At 40.4% G+C, this 21,168-nt stretch overlaps 1 protein-coding gene across 1 annotated transcript in view; it reads left to right on the forward strand.

Moving 5' to 3' along the window:
* The window catches only part of oca2 (oculocutaneous albinism II), a 328,581-nt gene that overhangs the window by 80,460 nt on the left and 226,953 nt on the right, over positions 1-21,168 (forward strand). Inside the window, exon 7 of the mRNA XM_052026515.1 lies at positions 20,468-20,625. Within this exon, the coding sequence (XP_051882475.1) occupies positions 20,468-20,625 (158 nt within the window). The remainder of the gene's footprint in view (positions 1-20,467; positions 20,626-21,168) is intronic.

Here is a 21,168-nt window from a genome sequence, read left to right on the forward strand (position 1 = left end):
TCATGTTTCATGCAGTGGGTGCCTTCCCTGCTATTTGTGGAGGTTGCCTCTTATTAATATTTGCTACAGTGTGCAGATTGTTGTGTATTCATTTTAATAATTATGCTTTGTGAATGGTGGCCACAAATAGCTATAATTTGACCAGCCTGCATATGGTGTTGCTGTGATCGAGATTCATAGAATAATAGAGCACAGAAGGAGGCCATTTAGTTTGCTGTATCTGAGTCAGCTCTTTGAAGGGTTTATCTAGTTCCAATTCCCTGCCTTTGATTTATAGTGCACCAAAATATTTTCATTAAAATAGTTATCCAAATCCTTTTGACAATTATAACTAAATTTGCTCTTACTAGTCTTCAGCAGAACATTCCAAATCATAACAGCTCACCATATAAAAAAAATCTCCTCATCTCCCCTCTGCATCTTTTGCTGAATACAATAAATTTTGACCCCTCTCATACTGACCGTTCTGTTACTAGAAACAGTATCTCATTATTTATTCCATCAAACTGTTCATGATTTTGATCCCTTTCTTCATTCCTGTGAATCTCCTTTGTATCCTGTCTCAGCCACATCAGTCTCGATAGAAATGTGAGTTTTAAATGCATCATTTGAACTATTGCACATGCTCTGACATGCAGGCAAAATCTGTAGCCATCAATGTCTGACATTGAATCATTCGGTCTTACAACATTTCATCCTATCTTCAAAAGCTACCTTAAATTTGGCCTGACACAATCCTATCCCTCCTCCTTAACACTCCAATTTGTGAAGCTCTTTAGTACATATTCACAACACTAGAAATTCTTTGTAAGTGAAAGAAGCGTTAGATGGCGATGACAACCTACACTCAGTGACACGTGACTCCAGTAAAGATAACCATCCACATCTTTCAACAGTTATTATATGCTGAAGAATATAGGATTAATTATTTAATATACTTCCCATCATTTCTCAGCTTGTTGTAGATGGAAGAACTTGGACTGTGCTAGCAGAATCATCACTCAGGCCATTCAGGGATCAGAAGATCACGATGAGGTTATTGTTTTAAAACTACAGTTTTGATAGTACTGTAATTGTTCACGTCTTCCCTTGTGATGAACACCCCTTTTCTACCAATGCCACGTTACTGTTAAGATCTGTTCATTCTGCATGGAAGTTGGCATCTCGGTGGCTTTCTGTCAGGATAATAGTGGACTGTTTGTTTTTCTAAAAGTTTTTCATAAAGCACCTTTCAGGATGCCCTTAGAAACTTTAAGCAGTTGAAACAGTTTTGTTGTTTAGTTAAAATGCAGGAAGAACAGCAGCTAATTTGCTCCCGCTAACAACAACACAATAATTGATAATAATTTGGTTTAATGATATTAATAGTGACAAATGTGGTCCAGAACACTGGGAAGAATTCCCTGTTCTTCTTCCAAATAGTGCCAGTGAATCTTTAAAAACGTTCTTAAACATCTGGGCCATTAATTTGTTTGTTGCCTCATGGTTGCTGGCTTGATCTGTGAGCATTGAGATTTCTTTCATTTTAATACCGTGACAATAGTCTCATGCCCCAAGTTTAATCATGCACTTTAACATAGATCTTAGAGGTATACAAAATTATGAAGGGTATAGATAGGGTGAATGCATGCAGGCTTTCTCCCCTAAGGTTGGGTGAGACTAGAACTAGAGGACATAGGTTTAGGGTGAAAGGTGAAATATTTAAGGGGAATCTGAGGGGTAACTTCTTCACTCAGAGGGTAGTGCGAGTGTGGAATGAGCTGCTAGCGGAAGTGGTAGATGCAGGTTCAATTGTAACAGAGGTACATGGATGGGAGGGGTTTGGAGGGATATGGTCTGGGTGCAGGTAGATGGGACTAGGCAGAAGATCAGGTCAGTATGGACTGGATGGGCTGAAGGGCCTGTTTCTGTGCAGTAGTACTCCGTGACTCTATGGAATATTTGGGCAGAGATGAAGGAGATTTAGGTTTAGGAAAACTCGTTATGGTTACAGGAAGGCAAGTTACTGGGCCAATGATCAATCAAGAATAAAAAGCTGGTCCATAAAAATCTATCTTCTTGACTGATATTCTTCAGGGAAGGACTTCTGTCATCCTTGCCTGGTTTGACTTCTGAATCATGAAGTGGTTGAATTTTGAATGCATCCCTCAGTTCTGGTTACAAATAGAGATAAGGGCTGACCTGGCCAATTACATCTTTATCCCATGAAAAAATAGGTAGAAAGGATTTATACTGGCAACAGCAACATGGTGCTTCCATCATTTGTATTTTGCCAACAGATACCAAATAGTTGCAGTGCATTGGGAGCAGGGAAACCACTACAGGCTCCACTGAAGGTCAGAAAAAACTTTGCCAATGAAATAACAATGAGATCTTGGTGATGCCTTGATGTGTTTTGGACCAGACATATGAATTGAATATATGCTTTGCACATTGCCAAAATGCAATAAAGTTGATTAGTTACTGACAAGCGTGCAGTGGGAGGGAACTTTGCAAGCCACAATTGAAGGCAGTGGTTTGCACAACAATTTGCAGCAGAGATTGATGGGTTAGACTATGAAAGCTGATGGAAATCCTTGATATAATGCCTGAAAAGCAGAATTTATTGTATAATCTGCAAAACTGAAAATAAATTGGTCAGAAATCTATAAATTAGGTTGCCTAGATACAATTTTGACTGAAAAGCTGAGCCATTCCCTAAGTGAAATTTATCCGTGAACAAAACTGTGGCGAAATGTTCCCTTGTGTTTTATGTGTTCTTGAAGAAATGAGATAAACTAGCAAATTTCCTTCATTGCAGAAGGCACATAGCATTGAAAGCTGATGAGCATCTTGACCACAGAACGTAGAACCATACAGCACAGGAACAGGCCCTTACACCCACGATGTTTATGCAAACCATGATACCAATTTAAACTGCACATCTGCCTGCACGTGGTCTATATCCCTCCATTCCTTATCTGTTCATATGACTGTAGAAATGCTTCTCAAATGTTCCTATCATATCTGCTTCTACAACTTCCCATGGCAGTGCATTCCAGACACCTACCACTGTGCAAAAAAAGACTTGCCTTACAAATCTCCTTTAAACTTCTCATCTTAAAGCTATGCCCTCTAGTATTTGACATATTCACCCTTGGAAAAAGACTGATTATCTACCCTATCTATGCCTCCATAATTTGACATTCCTCTATCAGGTTGCCCCTAAGCCTCTGAAGCTCCAGAAAAAACAACTCAAGCTTGTTCAACCTCTCCTTGTAGTTAATACTCTCTATTCCAGGCAACATCCTGCTGAACCCCTTCTTCACCCTTTCCAAAGCCTCCACATCCTTCATATAATGCGGTGACCAGAACTATACACAATACTCCAAATGTGGGCATACCAAACTTTTATACAGCTGCAATATGACTCCTTGACTTTTATATTTTATGTAACGGATGAAGGCAAGCATGCCATACACCTTCTTTACCAGCCTATCTACTTGTGTTGCCACTTTCAGGGAGCTATGGACTTGTACCCCAAGATCCCTCTGTATAGTGATGCTCTTAAGGGTCCTGTCATTTACTGTATACCTTCCTCTTACAATTGCCGTTCAAAAGTGCAACACCTCACACTTCTCTGGATTAAACTCCACCTGTCATTTCTCTGTTCATATTTCTGACTGGTCTATAACCTGCTGAATCCCTTGACAATCTTCCTCAATATCCACAATTCTGCCAATTTATATATCTATATCTATCTATCTAATCTATCTATCTATCTATCTATCTATCTATCTATCTATCTATCTATCTATCTATCTATCTATCTATCTATCTATCTATCTATCTATCTATCTATCTATCTATCTATCTATCTTCTATCTATCTATCTATCTATCTATCTATCACAAACAACTGAGATCTCATCACAGATCCTTGTGGAACACCACTGGTCACACACCTCTAGTCAGAGTAACACTTCTCCACCACTACCCTCTGTCTTCTATGGTCAAGCCAATTTTGAATCCATGAACTCATGGATTCATAGACTCCATGGGTCCCATGGGCCTTAATCTTCTGGATCAGCCTACTATGAGGGATCTTGTTAGAAGGCTATACTAAAGTCCATCTATACAACATCCACTGCCCTACCCTCCTCAATCATCTTCAGCACCTCCTCAAAAGACTCAATCGTTTGTAAGGCATGACCTCTCCTGCACAAAGCCATACTGACTATCCCTAATAAATCAAAGCTTTTCCAGTTAGAACATAGAACACTACAGCACAGTACAGGCCCTTTGACCCACAATGTTTTGACGACATTTTATCCTGCTCTAAGATCTATCTAACCCTTCCCTCCCTCATAGCCCCCTATTTTTCTATCATTCATGTGTCTATCTAAGAGTCTCTAAAATGTCCCTAATGTATCTACCCCCACAACCTCTGCCGACAGTGCGTTCCATGTACCCACCATCCTCTGTGTAAAAAAACTTACCCCTGACATCCCCCTTATACCTTCCTCCAATCACCTTAAAATTATGTCCCCTCGTGTTAGCCAAGGTCACAATGGGAAAAAGTCTCTGACTGTCCACTCGATCTATGCCTCTTATCATCTCGTATACCTCTATCAAGTCACCTCTCATCCTCCTTCTCTCCAAAGAGAAAAGCCCTAGCTCGTTCAACTTATCCTCATAAGACATGCTCGCCAATCCAGGCAACACCCTGGTAAATCTCCTCTGCACTGTCTCTAAAGATTCCACATCCTTTCTATAATGAGGCGACCAGAACTGAACACAATGGTTCACTTGGTAATAGATCCTATCCCTAAAAATCTTCTCCAATTATTTCCCTACCCTTGATGTAAGGCTCACTGGCCTATAACTTCCTGGATTGTCTCTATTGCCTTCCTTAAACAGAGGAACAACCACGGGCAGCAAAATTCATTAGTGCCTGAGTCCAAATTGTTCGTTGCCATTGTTTACCTATTGCACCTTTCCTTGTGTACTGCAATTCTGTTACTGGAGGCTGGGTTCAGATGGGGGAGGATTGTGTTTTGCTTTTAGTTGTGGGCTTTTGGAGAGATTGGAGTCTTGGGGGTGGGTGAGGGGTGCCCAGAAACTGGGGATTTTGGTGGGGAGAATGGCTGGATGTTAAAACCTTGAGTGGCTGGAGAAGAGATGGCGATCCAGAGCTCGGAGATTTGAGTGTAAGAGAAAGGAAGAGTGCCTGATGATCAGAGCCTTGTCAGTAAGGATGGGTGGTGACTGGAGATAGATTCCTTGAGCTGATGTTGTGTAGCGAGAGATCAGAGACTTTTGGGTAGGGGTGGTGAGTTCGGGTACTGAGAATGGAACCTGGCAGGTCACCAAGAGGTGATAGTGAGGTAATTTTTTGGGAATTGTTCCAAAACTTTGAATTGAGATCGAAAATACCTGAATGAATTTTTGGAGAGGTACAAATCAACCTGGAAATGGTCACATTATATTTCAGAAAGAAACAGAGTCTTGCATTTGATTTTCTACACCTTTGTTCTTAAGCTAACTTCTGTTGGCTTAGGAGACAAAAACAATGGTTTCTAGTAGATGGAGATAATGAGAGTAATAAAAAATCCGCTGGAAGAACTCAGCGGGTTGAGCAGCATCTGTGGAAGGAAAGGAATTGTCGGCGTTTCAGGTTGAAACCCACAGATGCTGATTGACCCACTGAGTTCTTCCAGTAGATTGTGTGTTGCTCCAGATTCCAGCACCTGCAGTCCCTTGTATCTCCAGAGATAATAAGAGGTGGGGCCATACGACAATTTTAGAGATCTCGTCTGGACTGATGCAAAGGGGCTGTCGCTTCTAGCTGGAGAAGCTGGATCCAGTGTTTGGGATAAGAAATGAACTATTTCAGGCTGTTAAGAGAAATATTTGTTCACTTGGAAGGTTATAGATCCGCCACTTTCTATTCCAAGGGGTCTGGTCACTCAGCTGTTGAAAATAGACTCATAGAGTTGTACCGCAGGGAAACAGGCCCTTCAGCCCACTGAACCTGTGCTGACCATTACACACCCATTTATACTCATCCCACTTTATTCTCACAGTCTCTTCAGCTCCTCGCAGATTTTACCACTCACCTAGACGCTAGGGACAATTTATAATGTTCAATTATCCTCACATCTCTGGGATGTGGGAGGAAACTGGAACACCTGGAGGAAACACACACGGCCACAAGCCGAATGTGCGAACTCCACACAGACAGCGTTCGAGGTCAGGATTTAACCCGGGTTACTAGAGCTGTAAGACAGCAGCTCTACTAGCTGCACCACTGTGCCACCTCTGAAAATATTCAAGGCCATGATTATGCAGGACAGTGGAGTTGAAGATCATCATATTTTATAGCTGAGCAAATAAGGAGTTCGACACCTCCCTCTTGCACTGTTATTTCATGTTATTATACTGTATTCACTCCGTGACAACAGAAGAAAAGATATCTGAGTTTTAGATTGTCAATGGTGTCAAGATTGTAAGCATGAAGTGCAATCCCACAGAATGGAAATAGACAAGGATGTTTATATTAGATATTAGAATCTTGATAAATTGTATGAAACATTAATCTGAGGGCTGTTTGCTCTTAGGAGAGCGTAACATTTCCCAGGGAATTACTTGAATCCAATCTCATATTCTGGCCAATATTTTCCTTCAAGCAACATCACAAAAGCAGATTAGCTTGGTCATTAATCTCTTTGCAGTTTTTGGAGTGTTTCTGTCCCGTCCATGCAGTACCATCCCCAACTCTTTCCTTCCCCAAGGCTCTGCAACATTTTTTCATTGAATTCCATTTCAACAGTCACAATGGAATCTGTATTCACCACTTTTTTCTAGTAATCAATTGTAAATCATAGCTCATTAAAAAAATGTTCACTCATCATCCCTGGACATTTTAACAATCACTGCCATCCTGCCCCTTAACTTCACTGTTAATGGAAACATTGCTCTATTTACCCTGTCTAAACCAGTTATATTGGGGGCTAATATGAATTTAAAGGAGATGTGCGGGACAAGTTTATTTATACAGAGAATGGTAGGTACCCAGAACGTGCTCGTACGATGGTGGCATTTAAGAGGCTTTTAGATAGGCCCATGAATCTGCAGGGAATGGAGGGATATGGATCATTTACAGGCAGAAGGGATTAGTTTAATTTGGCATCAAGTTCAGCACAGACATCGTGGGCCAAAAGGCCTGTTCATGTACTGTACTGTATTGGAGGTGCAGGAGCCTGAAGACCCACACTCAACGATTCAGAAACCCGCTGCCATCAGACTTCTGAACAGTCCATGAATCCCTCATTGTTCCTTTTTTTGCACTATATACTTATTTTTTAATTTATAGTTTTTAACATCTTTGCACTGTACTGCTGCAGCAAAGCAACAAATTCCGCATCATATAAGACAGTAAGGTGAGATAAGATATCTTTATAGGTCACATGTACATCGAAACACACAGTGAAATGCATCTTTGCGTAGAGTGTTCTGGGGGCAGCCCGTAAATGTCCCCATGCTTCCGGTGCCAACATAGCATGCCCACAACTTCCTAACCTGTAGGTCTTTGAAATGTGGGAGGAAACCGGAGCACCCAGAGCAAACCCATGCAGTCACGGGGAGGGCGTACAAACTCCTTACAGACAACGGCTGGAATTGAACCCGGGTTGCTGACGCTGTAATAGCGTTACGCTAACCTCTACACTACCGTGCCGTGATAATAAACCTGACTCTGATTCTGTTCTATGACCTCTGAAACATGATGTACACTGTTTGTAAATAAAGCTGTAATGATCTCAACAAAGGCACACAAAATCTCACAAAAATGTTTCTGAGTGACACAACAAAACTAATATACTTTGAAAACTATTTGTCTATCAGGTTGTGAGGTCTGAAAAATTACCTCGCCTAGTTGGAAATGCCATCACCTGCAGAGATGGAATAGCAGACGCCTCATTTCAGATAGCACATAGCCTGCAGCAAGAGGACCTTACAATTAACAAATGGAGGGTGTTGCTTTAATGGCTTCTATCTAACCTTCTCCCAACCTTCACTGCTCGAGGGGGAACAACACTTGATTCACTCATCTTTCCTTGTAGGTAAAGTCCTTAGCCCTGAAATCATTCTGGTAAAACTTTTCTGCTTCCCCTTCAGGACCTTCACAACCTTCCTAAAATATTGTGACTAGTTTAGGTAGAATATTCTAGTTGTAACCTAACCAGTGTTTTGCCTTCTTTTTAAATCAAATTGCAAAAATAAGGGCATAATTGGTAAGTAACTATAATACATAGAGTATGAACATTTTCTCTTTCTTTTTCAATCTTTTTATTAGTTTTCAAATTAGTACAAAATAATATATATAACATTAGTAATTGTACATATGGTGCAAAGAGATCAGGATAGCAATCATAACAGTTAAAATATATAATCACAAGGAGTAAAAAAAAAAGTAATCTAGATCTCCCGTTCTCTTATTAAGTGAACGAATACAAAAGGAAAGATTGAAAAGAAATGAAATTTAATTATTTGAAAGAAGAACCCCCAAATCAAAAAAAATATTGATAATAGACCAAAAAGAACCCAAAAACTTCAAAAAAAAACTGGATTTCTTCAATTAAAAGAAAAAGAAACATTACTATGTCGTCAGCTCAGCTCCTCTGCATTCGAGGGTTATTGAGAGGGATCTGAAAAAGATCGAACATTTTCTCATTTGTCCAAGGATTCCCATTAATTAAGTGTAGTAGCTTCGTACTGACTCCCTAATTATATTGACCACAGATGCTTCATATCTGCCTATTGTAAATTAATATGAAAGAGCCAATTAGTTTGACCATTATATCCTTCTGTTTTTTTGTAATTTTAGTGAATTTTAACCATGAATGGTTCTGATTACTTGTTCTCTGTGTCAGTTATTTGAATAAATTGGTTGGTTAGAATACTGTTTCCTGCAGTTAACTAAGTTGCGATTTCATCCCCAAGAAATTGCAATTAAACAAAAACAGCTAGAACTATATGTACTTACACCCATACACAGATCTAGATTACTGTTGGAGGGATGTATCAGTGTATACTCCATGAAAATGGATAATGAAATGAGGGATTGGAGATGGGATCGATATCTTTCTGCTTCAATGAATCAAAACACTACTTTGCAAAGGCAATGTTTCTTTTCCTAGACTGGAAATAGGTAGGAGTTTTTGGCACACTGGTAAACTGGCCCAGATCTTTATGGCTGATTTTAAAATCTGGATTTTTCCCCAGTGGTGTGAAGGAATGGATAAATGTGATGTGACCTCTTCAAGTACCTAGCTTTCCTGGGTAACATGTTAAATGAAGCATCCGTGATCCAATTGTCACATATGCTCGGATTTTGTAATTGCTTTGAAGGGAAAGCTGTTAATGTTTGCTGGCATTCCACTGTGAAACCAATAGAGATTTTTGGAGAATGTACATAAGCAGCTAGATGTGGAATTCTAGATGTGACCCCCAGAGCTCCTGACAGACTGCACTGTTCTGTAGCAACAAGCAACCTACTGGAGAAGAAACAGAGAACTGCAGGTGCTGGAATCTAGTTGAAAAACACAATGATGCTGGAGGAACTCAGCAGGCCAGGCAGCGTCTGTGGGGGGGGGGGGGGGGGGGGGGGGGGGGGGGGGGGGGGGGGGGGGGGGGGGGGGGGGGGGGGGGGGGGGGGGGGGGGGGGGGGGGGGGGGGTGGGGTGGGGGGGGGGGGGGGGGGGAGGAGGAATTGTCAATGTTTTGGTGCGCTATTCTGTCTCCTTAAGACTGAACATTTAGAAGTCAGTGCTGTGCGTTGGTGGTCATTCCTCAGTTTAAAAAAAAGTCTTGAAAATTTTATGCATTGCTGCTTGAAGTCTAAACAAGCTTTTATTGGTGTATTAATCATGATTACTGCTGATAATTTTTTCTGGCCTAATAAAAATTGTTTGGATTGTAATTCTCTCATACATATGAATATGAAAATATATCTACATATATGATTTTAAAATAGTAATTTTACTTTTTATTATATATTTCAGCTTTTAACAACATCACATTATATTCTTTACTACTCTCTAAAATTTAAAATGTTAGTTATTCCCAATTTGCTGTTTGTGTGAACCTTTAAACATGATTTGCTGTACAGCATGTTTGATGCCATTGCTGTTGCTGGATGCCCGTCATTCCATTGAACTGACACCTAGCAATGACAGACATTAGGAAAGTGGGAAATCCATACCACAATGATCTCTGGATCTGTATGAGCAGTTTCCTTGAGGGTAGAAGTGAGAAATGTTAAGTCACCACTGACAGCAAAACCAAAGTCATTGGAGCAACACCCTCCATTTCTTGAGCAAAAAACAAACTGTGCAGGCAAAGGAATAGTTGACATTCTACAGGTTGACCCAAACATTGACAATCCCTTTACCTCCACAAATACTGCCTGATTTGCTGAGTTCCTCCAGCAGTTTTTTTTTGCTCCAGATTCCAGCATCTACAGTCTCTTGTGTCACCCACCCTTTAACTGTAAGATCAAACAAATTAGGCTTCTGTTATTCCATCTCTATAGGTGGCTGCACATTCCAACATGTAAGGTAACTTTCTATTCTTCAACTGCTCCCAACTTGTTAGATAAAATATTATTCAGAAGTATATTAGTTTTGTATTGTGTCATTCAGAACCATCTTCACTGTTGTGATCATAATGTAGTTATAAGCTTTGTCTACTAATATAATATATCATGCTTTAGGGTATCGTTTGGTATGAATAAAATTGAAATAACGTCTTGTTTTGATGCTCCTGAGCTTGCTTGCCTAAGGAATCACCGGTGCCTGTAATGGTTCAGTGGTAGAGAGGGGTCATATTCAGCTTGTCTAGCTCTGACTGAAATGTACCTGTTAAAAAGATTTCATGAGTGATGAGGCCCTTCATTGCACCTTGTGTCTTGACACTGTTGCAAAGAGCTCATAAAATATCCTCAGAAAGTAACAGCAATTGAGGACAATTATAGCGAACGTTGTAGAATTTGTAGCTGCCTGCATTGTATACACATAATTAACTGCAATATAAAAAAACTTCCCTTTCTCCATTAAAAAATCAAATTCTACTTGCTGAATCATGAACTGCTAAAGGCTCTTAGCCAGTAATATGGTAATGGATGGAGGGAGATTTTACATCATTAAGTGTAGACGTTCATCTGTCCGTGACTTTTAACTAGTTGGTTAATGCATTCGAGAGAACAATTTCAGCTTATGGTTTTAACCCAAGTAGGTTAATGACTTCATTATGAAAGCAAGCAAAGGGATTTCAATGGAACACTTTAAGCATATATTTAATAATGATGTACAAAAGGATTTTTTAGAATAGGTGCTGTACATGTCCCATTAAGTGCAGTCTGGGGCTTAAAACTATTTTTGTCTTATTACTGCTGGTTTGAGAGCCAACATTATAGTTCTACTGGTTAACTGATGCTTTCAGATAGATTTTCACCTTGTCTTTTGAGTGTTGTAGAGTCAGTCCTCTATTATCGAAAATGAACCTTTTCCATTTTCACTGAGACACAATTTTACACTAGGGACTATGATGGGAATGTACCTCTTTGAATCTTTTGGTAAATGAAAGGTGGTAGCTGTCCATGTATTTTTAAGTCCGATCTGAAGATTAATTCCTTGGGAGCATTTAGATTATGATAAACCCCTACTGCTGTTTGATGCCTACTAACTGTGTTTACCTTGCATGAGAACAGAGTAACATCTAAGGATAAGTAAAGGTCGTTTAACTCACTGGAATTCCCCTTCTAATGCTCTGAGGAACCAGTTATAACTGTAAGGCCAACATTAGTTTAAATAGAATATATGGCACCCAAGTAGGCCCATTGGGCTCAAACAATCCCACAGGTGGTTACGTTCCACTATAATAAAAACAGAATATGCAGGAAAAACTCAGCGGGTCAGGCAGCATCACTGGAGAGAAAAAGAGTTAATCTTTCAGGTCTGAGACCATTCATCAGAACAGAGAAAGAGAGAAAAGGTGCAGAGAAGGTGTGGAACAGCAATGTGTGGTACGAAGGGAATTTCCATCCATCCATTGCATTCCCTCAGCTTTGCTTTCTTGGTTAATTTGTTTTCTCTCTTTCTCAGTTTGATGAAGGGTCCCAGACTTGAAAAGTGAATTGTTTCTCTTTCCAATGATGCTGCCTGACCTGCTGAGTTTTCCCAGCATTTTCTGTTTTTATTTCAGCTTTCCGGCATCTGCGGTTTTATTGATTTTTTCCTAATGTTTTACTAGCCTCCCCCTGTCTCTCCTAATCTATATTTATCACTGTGGCTCTCAATTCCCTTCTCCATCATGTACTTCTCCAGCGTTTCCAGAAATACATCAATACTATTGACCTCAACCACTCCTGTGGTAGAGAGTTCCCACATTTCCATCTCTCTTTGGGTGAAGAATTTTGTTCCGAATTTGTTGATGATTTCTTATATTGATGGGCTCTAGTTATTCTGTTCCCCACTTGTGGAAACATTCTTTGTGTTTTCACTCTATCAAACCCTTTCATAATTGTAAATATCTCTGCTGCATGACCCATTAGTTTTTCTGTTCTCTAGAGAAAAGTGATTCAGTCAATTCAGTCTTTCCTGATACGTTTACCCTCACATTTCAGCCTTCACTTTTTGCACCCTATTTAGTGCCACTATCTCCTACTTATAATATGGTGACCAGAACTATCTGCGTTTCTGGTCTAACCAAGGTCAGATACAGGTCTAGGTAACTTCAATATTTTCCAATTCTGTCCCACTAGAAATAAATCCCAGTTCTTATTTTTTATGGTCTTGCTAACTTGTGGCACATTTATTTGTACTCATAGAACATAGAACAGTACAGCACGGAGAAGACCCTTCGGCCCACAACGTTGTGCCGACATAGCTAATCCCTCCTACCTACAGAATTGGTATTGGTATTGGTTTATTATTGTCACTTATACCGAGGTACAGTGAAAAACTTGTCTTGCATACCGATTGTACTGGTCAATTCATTACACAGTACAGTTACATTGACTTAGTACAGAGTGCATTGATGTAGTACAGGTAAAAACAATAACGGAACAAAGTGTCACAGCTACAGAGAAAGTGCAGTGCAATAAGGTGCGAGGTCACAACAAGGTAGATTGTGAGGTTAGAGTCCATCTCATCATATCCCTCTATTTTCCTCTCATTCATGTGCCCATCCAAGTCCCTCTTAAAAGCCCCCAATGAATTTGCCTCCACCACCCTATCAGGCAATGCATTCCAGGCATCCACCACTCTCTGAGTAAAAAACCTACCCCTCACGTCTGTCTCACGCGATAGAGTATAGAACATGGAACAGCACAGCCCGTGATGTCTGTGCTGATCGTGATGCCAAGTTTAACTAAACCTATCTGCCTGCACATGATCCATATCCCTCCATTCTCTGCATAATCATGAAGCTACCTAAACACCTCTATCATGTCTGTTTCCACCACCACCCCTTGCAACACTTCCAGGCATCTACCACTCCCTATGTTTTAAAAAGAACTACCCTGCACATCCCCTTTAAACTTTCCCCCTCTCACCTTAAACTATGCCCTCTAGTATTTGGCATTTCTACCCTGAGGTAAAGACCTTGCCTTGCTACCCTGTCCATGATCCCATTGTTCCTCGTAGTTTTGCATCTGTAAAGTATGTGGTTCAGAGATTCAAGAGACCGAGTCCTGACCCAGTGGGGTGGGATGTCTGGCTCACGGTTTATAATAAGGAGCCAAATTGCAGAGATGAGATTAATTTGATGAATAGTGAACACAGCTTGCAAGTGCAAGGAGGCCTCAGTGTTACCACACTGTGGAACAGACAGGTATGGAAAAAAAACAAAGATAAACATTTATTTACATGGCACCTTCATGATTTCAGCATATCCAAACATATTTCCAAGCCATTGAAATACTGTTAGAAACATTTCAGTTTTTTACACACAGCAAGCTCCCACAATCAGCAATCTGGATAATATGTTTGTGTGACACTGGTTGAGGAATATATCTTGACCAGAATACTGGGGAGAAGTCCCTTACTCTTCTTCAAAATGGTATAATGCAATTTCTTAAATGCCTCAGAAAGAAGATGGGGCCTGGATTTAAGACTCATCTAAAAACAGCACCTCTGATGTTGCACAGTTCCCTCAGTACCACACTGGGGCTCAAGTGGGTCTTCTGACTCAAACAGAGGAGTTCTACATACCGATATTCCCTGACATATGAAGTGGGAAGTGGGTCTAATGGATTCCAGAGGGATTGGGTTACTTTTATGCTTCAGGTTTTCTGGACACACAAGACTTATACAAAAGCTCCCAGATGGCAGGGGATAAGGAGAATATGACAGCCATAATACTTGGAAGACATGACCAGGTATATCCCTTCACTCATTTGACAAAAGCAGGTTTTGATTCTAAGGGTCAGGTGAAAAGACATCCATGGGAACTTGACCATGGTTTTACATGGGAAATGAGATCAGTGCATCAAAGTTCTGTTTTTAAAACCAGTTTCCTAGCCCCCCATGGTCATTCAATCAACTTCCCAAACTTGGTATTGGAATTGGAATTGGTTTATTATTGTCATTTTTACTGAGGTACAGTGAAAAACTTGTCTTGCATATTGTTTGTACAGATCAGTTTATTAACACAGTGCATTAAGGTAGTACAGGGTTGAAAACAATAACAGAATACAGAATAAATGTCACAGCTACAGGGAAGTGCATTGCAGGTAGACAATAAGGTGCAATGTCATAACAAGTTCGATTGTGATGTCAAGAGTTCATCTCATCGAATAAGGGAACCTTTCAATAGTCTTATCACAGTGGGATAGAAGCTGTCCTTGAGCCTGGTGGTATGTGCCCTCAGGCTCCTATATCTTCTGCCTGATGGGAGACGAGAGAAGAGAGAATGACCTGGGTGGGTGGGGACTTTGATTATGCTGGCTGCTTCACCAAGGCAGTGAGAGGTATAGACAGAGTCCATGGAGGGGAGGCTGGTTTCCATGATGTGCTGGGTTGTGTCCACATCTCTCTGTGGTTTCTTGCGGTCCCAGGCAGAGCAGTTGCCATACCAAGCCATGATGCATCCAGATCTGATGCTTTCTATGGTGCATCGACAAAAGTTGGTGAGTGTCAAAAGGGGACATGCCAAATTTCTTTAGCCTCCTGAGGATGGAGAGGTGCTGGTGAGCTTTCTTGGCTGTGGCATCTACATGGTTGCACCAGGACAGGCTATTGGTGATGTTCATTCCAAGGAAATTGAAGCTCTCAACCCTCTCGACCTCAGCACCATTGATGTAGACAGGTGCATGTACACCACCCCCTTTCCTGAAGTCAATGACCAGCTCTTTTGTTTTGCTGACATTGAGGGGTATTCGCAAGAGCGCCGGAACGTGGCGACTCGTTGCAAGGTGCTCTCTGCAGATCTACTCATTATCCTTACTATAATCGTTGTACACTTTTAAACTTAAATTCTATGTCACTTACTATTACTAACAATATTACCTCAATGCACTCTGTACTAACTCAATGTAACTGCACTGTGTAATGAATTGACCTGTATGATTGGTATGCAAGACAAGTTTTTCACTGTACCTCGGTACAAGTGACAATAATAAACCAATACCAATACCAGGTTACTGTCATGACACCCTGTCACTAAGTTCTCTATCTCCTTCCTGTACTCTGATTCAACATTATTTGAGATACGGCCTACAACGGTGGTATCATCTGCAAACTTGTAGATGGAGTTAGAGCAGAATCTGGCCAATTTATCAAAATGTTAATCCTGTTGACTTGCTTGCTTAGTAATTAATTCCCCTTCACTTGATGCTAAATGCACAATGTAATAACAACATATGTTCTGTTCTGCATCTGAAATTCAGTGACTCATTTGGAAACTCAGATTCTTCCTTATAGGGTGTGAATTTCAATGCAGTCATCCCTTGTCTATTTTGAACCTTATCTCTTTTACCTTGGTCCATAGGTGCTGCCTGACCTGCTGAGTTCTTCCAGTATTTTGTGTGTGTTGTAAACAATTTAGTTGTTTTATTATTACTGTGTGTTTTATGCCTGTGGTAGGATTCCAAACTGTACCTTAATTTATGAGGCATCTGGATGATAGTCCATCAGTCAATTATTATATGACATAATTACACATTCATAGCTATACCTTCCAGTTCTGGGTTTAAATATGAACAACATGGCATGCTTTTAGGTGAAGCTGACATTTTGAAGTGAAAACTAATGATGGTATTAAAAGCCACGTAGATAGTTGACTGAACAGATAAAATCATGTTGTGAAATATGGCATGTATTTTTTTTTATGAAGAAGAAGTTTAATCTGTTTAAACTCTGCCAATATTGAATACTCAAAAAAGGAATAATGGGTCAAAATATTCAGTAAGTATTTTGAACAATTTTTAAGTGAACGGCCACTTAATTGGTTAGACTGAGCAACCAGAGAATAATTCCAGCTGTCACATTTAGTAGAAAAAACTAATTAAAAGTGTGACAAGGATCACAGAAAAAGGATTAAATGCAAATTTTCCAGATTGTTGTGCACACATTTAGTATGTGAAATCTTACAGAGAGGAGTTTACACAGGACTTTTCAGCTGAAGTTGTGACGGATGTAGTTTTATTTATTTATTTGGACAGAGAGTTATGAATAGCATTTAAAATGAATTTCTTAAATGATTTCTCTGTGAGCAATCAAAATTGCATTTCTTTTTGACCTTCGCACATTTCCTTTACATCTTACTAACTCTTCTTATTCCACTGTACGTGATCCTATCTTCTCGATCTTAGGCAGCAGCTTCGAGTTGATGATCATAGGTTTCTACTCCGGTTCTGTGAGCTCTGAGGTGGTCTCTGTGGGATCTACAGACTCTCCCACAGGGAGTCAGGAGAAGATTAGTAGGTCAGATGGATGGGGTGTATGGGAACTGCTGCTCTCCTTGATCCATTTTTGCTGGCTTCTGCAAGCCTCTGGTGAAGAGACTCAATGTTCTCAATACCTTCTTCCATGAAAACAGACATAAAGATACATTCCTTGAAGAAACAGAAATACAGCAGGTACCATGGTTCTTCTGTGGCTGACAGGAGAAATTAAAGATAATATTAAATCAAAGGGAGAAGCATATAGAAAAGGAAGGCCAACAAATTAATAAAGAAAAGGAAGACAGAATATGGGAGTAAACTGATGAGAAGTATAAAAATGAACTTCTATAGGTATGTATGAAGGAAAAGAATAGTGATAGTATATTTGTGTACAGACAAAGATAGATTTTATAGTGGGGAATAGGCAAACGGCAAGGAAGTTAAACAAATACTTTGTATCTATCTTCTGGGAAGAAAGTACAAAGAACTATCAGAAATACTAGAGAACCATGGGTCTAGCAAGAACGATGAGTTGAATGAAATTAGTTTTAGTAAAAGTATAGTACTAGACGAGTCGATGAGACTAACAAAAACAATAAATCCCACCGATCCAATGATCTATGTCCCAGAGTTTTGAAAGGGATGGCTATAAAAGTAGTGGATGTTATGGTTATTATCTTTTAGGGCTTTATTGATCGTTAAGTGGTTCCTACAGATTGGAGGTAAAAGGTAACCCCACTATTTAAGAAAGGAAGGGGGTTGGGAAATGAGGAACTACTGGCCTGTTAGCCTGACATCAGTGAATGAAAATCAAAAATTACTGCAGATGCTGTAAATCTAGAAGCCCAGGAATATGTTCTTACTGGCTGTCAAAGCATTGTTGTGGTACTTATGATGGGAAGACACTGCATTGCTCTGGAGCTCACCGATCAGATCAGAGCTGGCTATCCTGGGGAAGTCTGAGGCAGGGGCCCCAAGTAGGTGACTGGTGACTGGTAGCTAATAATAAGTAGGTAACTGGGGAATGGAAGCGATGAGCAGCTTTGCAAAAATCTGAGGCCAGTAATTGCCTTTAAAAACCACTAAGAATGATATCTCTCTGTTTGTCTCAAAAGTAAAATTCACCAGTGATTTACTTTTGTGTGCAATATAAACAGAGTACATGTTGAATTTGCAACAAAATAAAATAAATACAGTATTTTTAATGTGACTATTCACTAGATCATTCTATTAGAACATAGAACATAGCACGCTATAGCACAGTACAGGCCCTTTGGCCCACAATGTTGTGCTGACATTTTATCCTGCTCTAATATCTATCTAACCCTTCCCTCCCACATAGACACATGAATGATAGAAAAATAGGGGGCTACCTAAGAGTCTCTTAAATGTCCCTAATGTATCTGCCCCCACAACCTCTGCCGGCAGTGCGTTCCACGCAGCCACCACTCTCTGTGTAAAAAAAAACTTACCCCTGACATCCCCTTTATACCTTCTTCCAATCACCTTAAAATTATGTCCCCTCGCGTTAGCCATTGTCACCCTGGGAAAAAGTCTCTGACTGTCCACTCGATCTCTGCCCCTTATCACCTTGTACACCTCTATCAAGTCACCTCTCATCCTCCTCCTCTCCAAAGAGAAAAGCCCTAGCTTGCTCAACCTATATTGTTTATACATACACACATACAAGCTTAAGATTTCATTATATTTCTAATGGTTGACATTTTTAACAACAAATTGTTAAAGTTTATTCATTCCCAGGAGGTTTTGGGGTTAACTAACATGAGGAAAATTGTTTATATACGGTGGGTGGTTTAGCTAGTTTACATTGTCAAGGGTAGTGGTGGTAGTAGTTGAGGTGTAGCATTTGAAAGAGAGCTGAACATGCATCTAAAAGGAAATAAATTGTAGGGCCACAGAGAGAGGATGGGAGAAGAAGGAATAGCTGGATTGTTCTCATATAAAGCAGTTGTGGATCCAATGAGCGAAATGGCTTCCTTCTCTGCTGCAACCATTTTGTGATCCTGGGAAATGTGTCGGAGTACAATTTAGCTGATAAGTTGGTTTAATGTGTCATTTGTGTAATATCATTGTGAAACATAGCCAACACTGTCTTTAGTCATAGGAGACAGGATGAAAAACAGTTGGCATCTGTTGTTTGAAGGAAATCCTTTCTTTCTGGGGGTCTTGTTTTCAATGACACTTGTTATTACAATAATTAATTAGTACTGCTGATACTTGAGGGAAAAAAGGGTTATAAAGATTCAGGGGAAGAAATTTGTCTTCTGTTATAAGCTTTGAATGCATCATTTTGTAATTTATGTGTGCGGAGCTCTGCCTCTGATTTTAGAAGTGGGAGTTTAACGTTCACACGATTAGCTCATGCAATAGACAATGAATTTTCCCCTGAATGCTTCTTTAGGTTGTCGAAATTATTAAATGTAGAACAAAGATTATGTTCTGTCTGGGGAAACGGGGCAAGTGATTTCATTGTCTGCATCTCAACTGCTCAAATATACTGGATAGAAGTTGGGCTTCTTGCACGGAACAATTGATACAAATGCAAACTAAAGGAACAGCACCTCGTATTCCGCCTGGGTAGTCTACAACCTGACGGCATGAACACTGAATTCTCTAATTTCAGGTAAGCTGCTTCCCCTCAGTCCCTTCTCTCTCTCCTCCTGATCTACCCAGTTCCTCCTACACCCACCCACACACCCCCCCAGCCCTCCATCACCCTGTTTCTTACCCCTTCTCCACCTACTCCGTTTGCTCATCACCCACACACTGGGTCCCCCCCTACTGTTCCCACCTGCCCACCCCACCTTCCTTAGTTGGCTCCATGCTCCACCTTCCTCTCCTATCAAATTCCATCATCTGCAGCCCTTTGTTGCCTCCACCTCTCACCTCCCAGTCTCTGTTGCTAATACTTCCCTTCCCTCTACCATCTGCCAATCACCTTCCTCACCTGGATCCACCCATTGCTTGCCAGCTCTTGCTCCAGTCCTTCCCCCTCACCTCTTTATACTGGCTCTCTCCCCTCTATTCTTTGAGTCCAGATGAAGGGTCTCGACCTGAGACGTCAACTGTCCATTTCCCTACATAGATGTTGCCTGAACTGCTGAGTTCCTCCAGCAGTTTGCTGCACACGATTAACTAAGGTTATTCAATGTACTCAGCTTCCAAACTGTGGTTCTACTGAAATCAGTGGGACTGAAGTTCAAAAGCAGCCTTTACCAAGTCACATTTATCTTCCATTGTGCACATTTGGACTAAGACAACTGCAATAAATGGAGAAATTTGCAAACTATATTTAGGTATTGTGAACCCAACTGCTTGGACTTTAATAAAGGCCTCTAGTTCATATCCTTGTTGTAAATACGAGGAAAACAAAGTCCTCGAAATGCATTATGATGACGCAGTATGGTACTCCAAACAACTCTTACACAATTTAAATGAAGTCAGTGGTTATTGGGATATTATGTTTGGTACCATTCTCTTATTTTCTGGTGATATTGTTGCACTCCTTGAATAAATTATTTCAGTATTGAATCTGACAAACTTTGGGGACACCGTTCTTCTAAAACTGGAAGTAGCAGGACCGTTTACAGAAGACCAAATTCGTAGGAATACAGAGGAGTACATCAACGTACGAATTGAACAAGTTGCAGACGGTGGTGAAAGAAGGAGGGGTCGCCAGCAGGTTCAGGTATCTTAATGCACTGATTTTATATCCTTTTAGGCATTTAGGGAGTCATGTGTGTTTCAAGCAGCACTAACACTGTTTATTCCTACCTCATGTCCCCTCATGAATTTACTTCATACTGCATATGGTGGCATAATGGTTATGCTACTAAACTAATGATCAAGAAGTATGACTTGAGATCTGGAGATACGTCTTCAAATCCCTCAAAAGCAATTGGGAAATTTAAACTAAATTATGTAAGTAAACCTGTCATGTGATGCTGCTATGGTGATCAAGAAACTACCAGATTGTTGTAAGAACCCATCTGTTTGGCCCTGTGCATTATTCCAATCCCACACTAATAAGGCTAATGACTCTCTGAAATGGAGACACAAGAGACTGCAGATGCTGGAATCTGGAACAACGAACAAGATGTTGGAGGAACTCAGTGGGTCAGGTAGCATCTGAGGAGGGAAATGAACTGTCGATGTTTTGGGTCAAGATCCTTCATCTTCCCCCACTGTTCCCATCTGCCCACCCCACCTCCCTCACTTGATTCCA

This window comes from Pristis pectinata, chromosome 11, assembly GCF_009764475.1.
Source record: "Pristis pectinata isolate sPriPec2 chromosome 11, sPriPec2.1.pri, whole genome shotgun sequence".
In the NCBI taxonomy this organism is placed as follows: Eukaryota; Metazoa; Chordata; class Chondrichthyes; order Rhinopristiformes; family Pristidae; genus Pristis; species Pristis pectinata.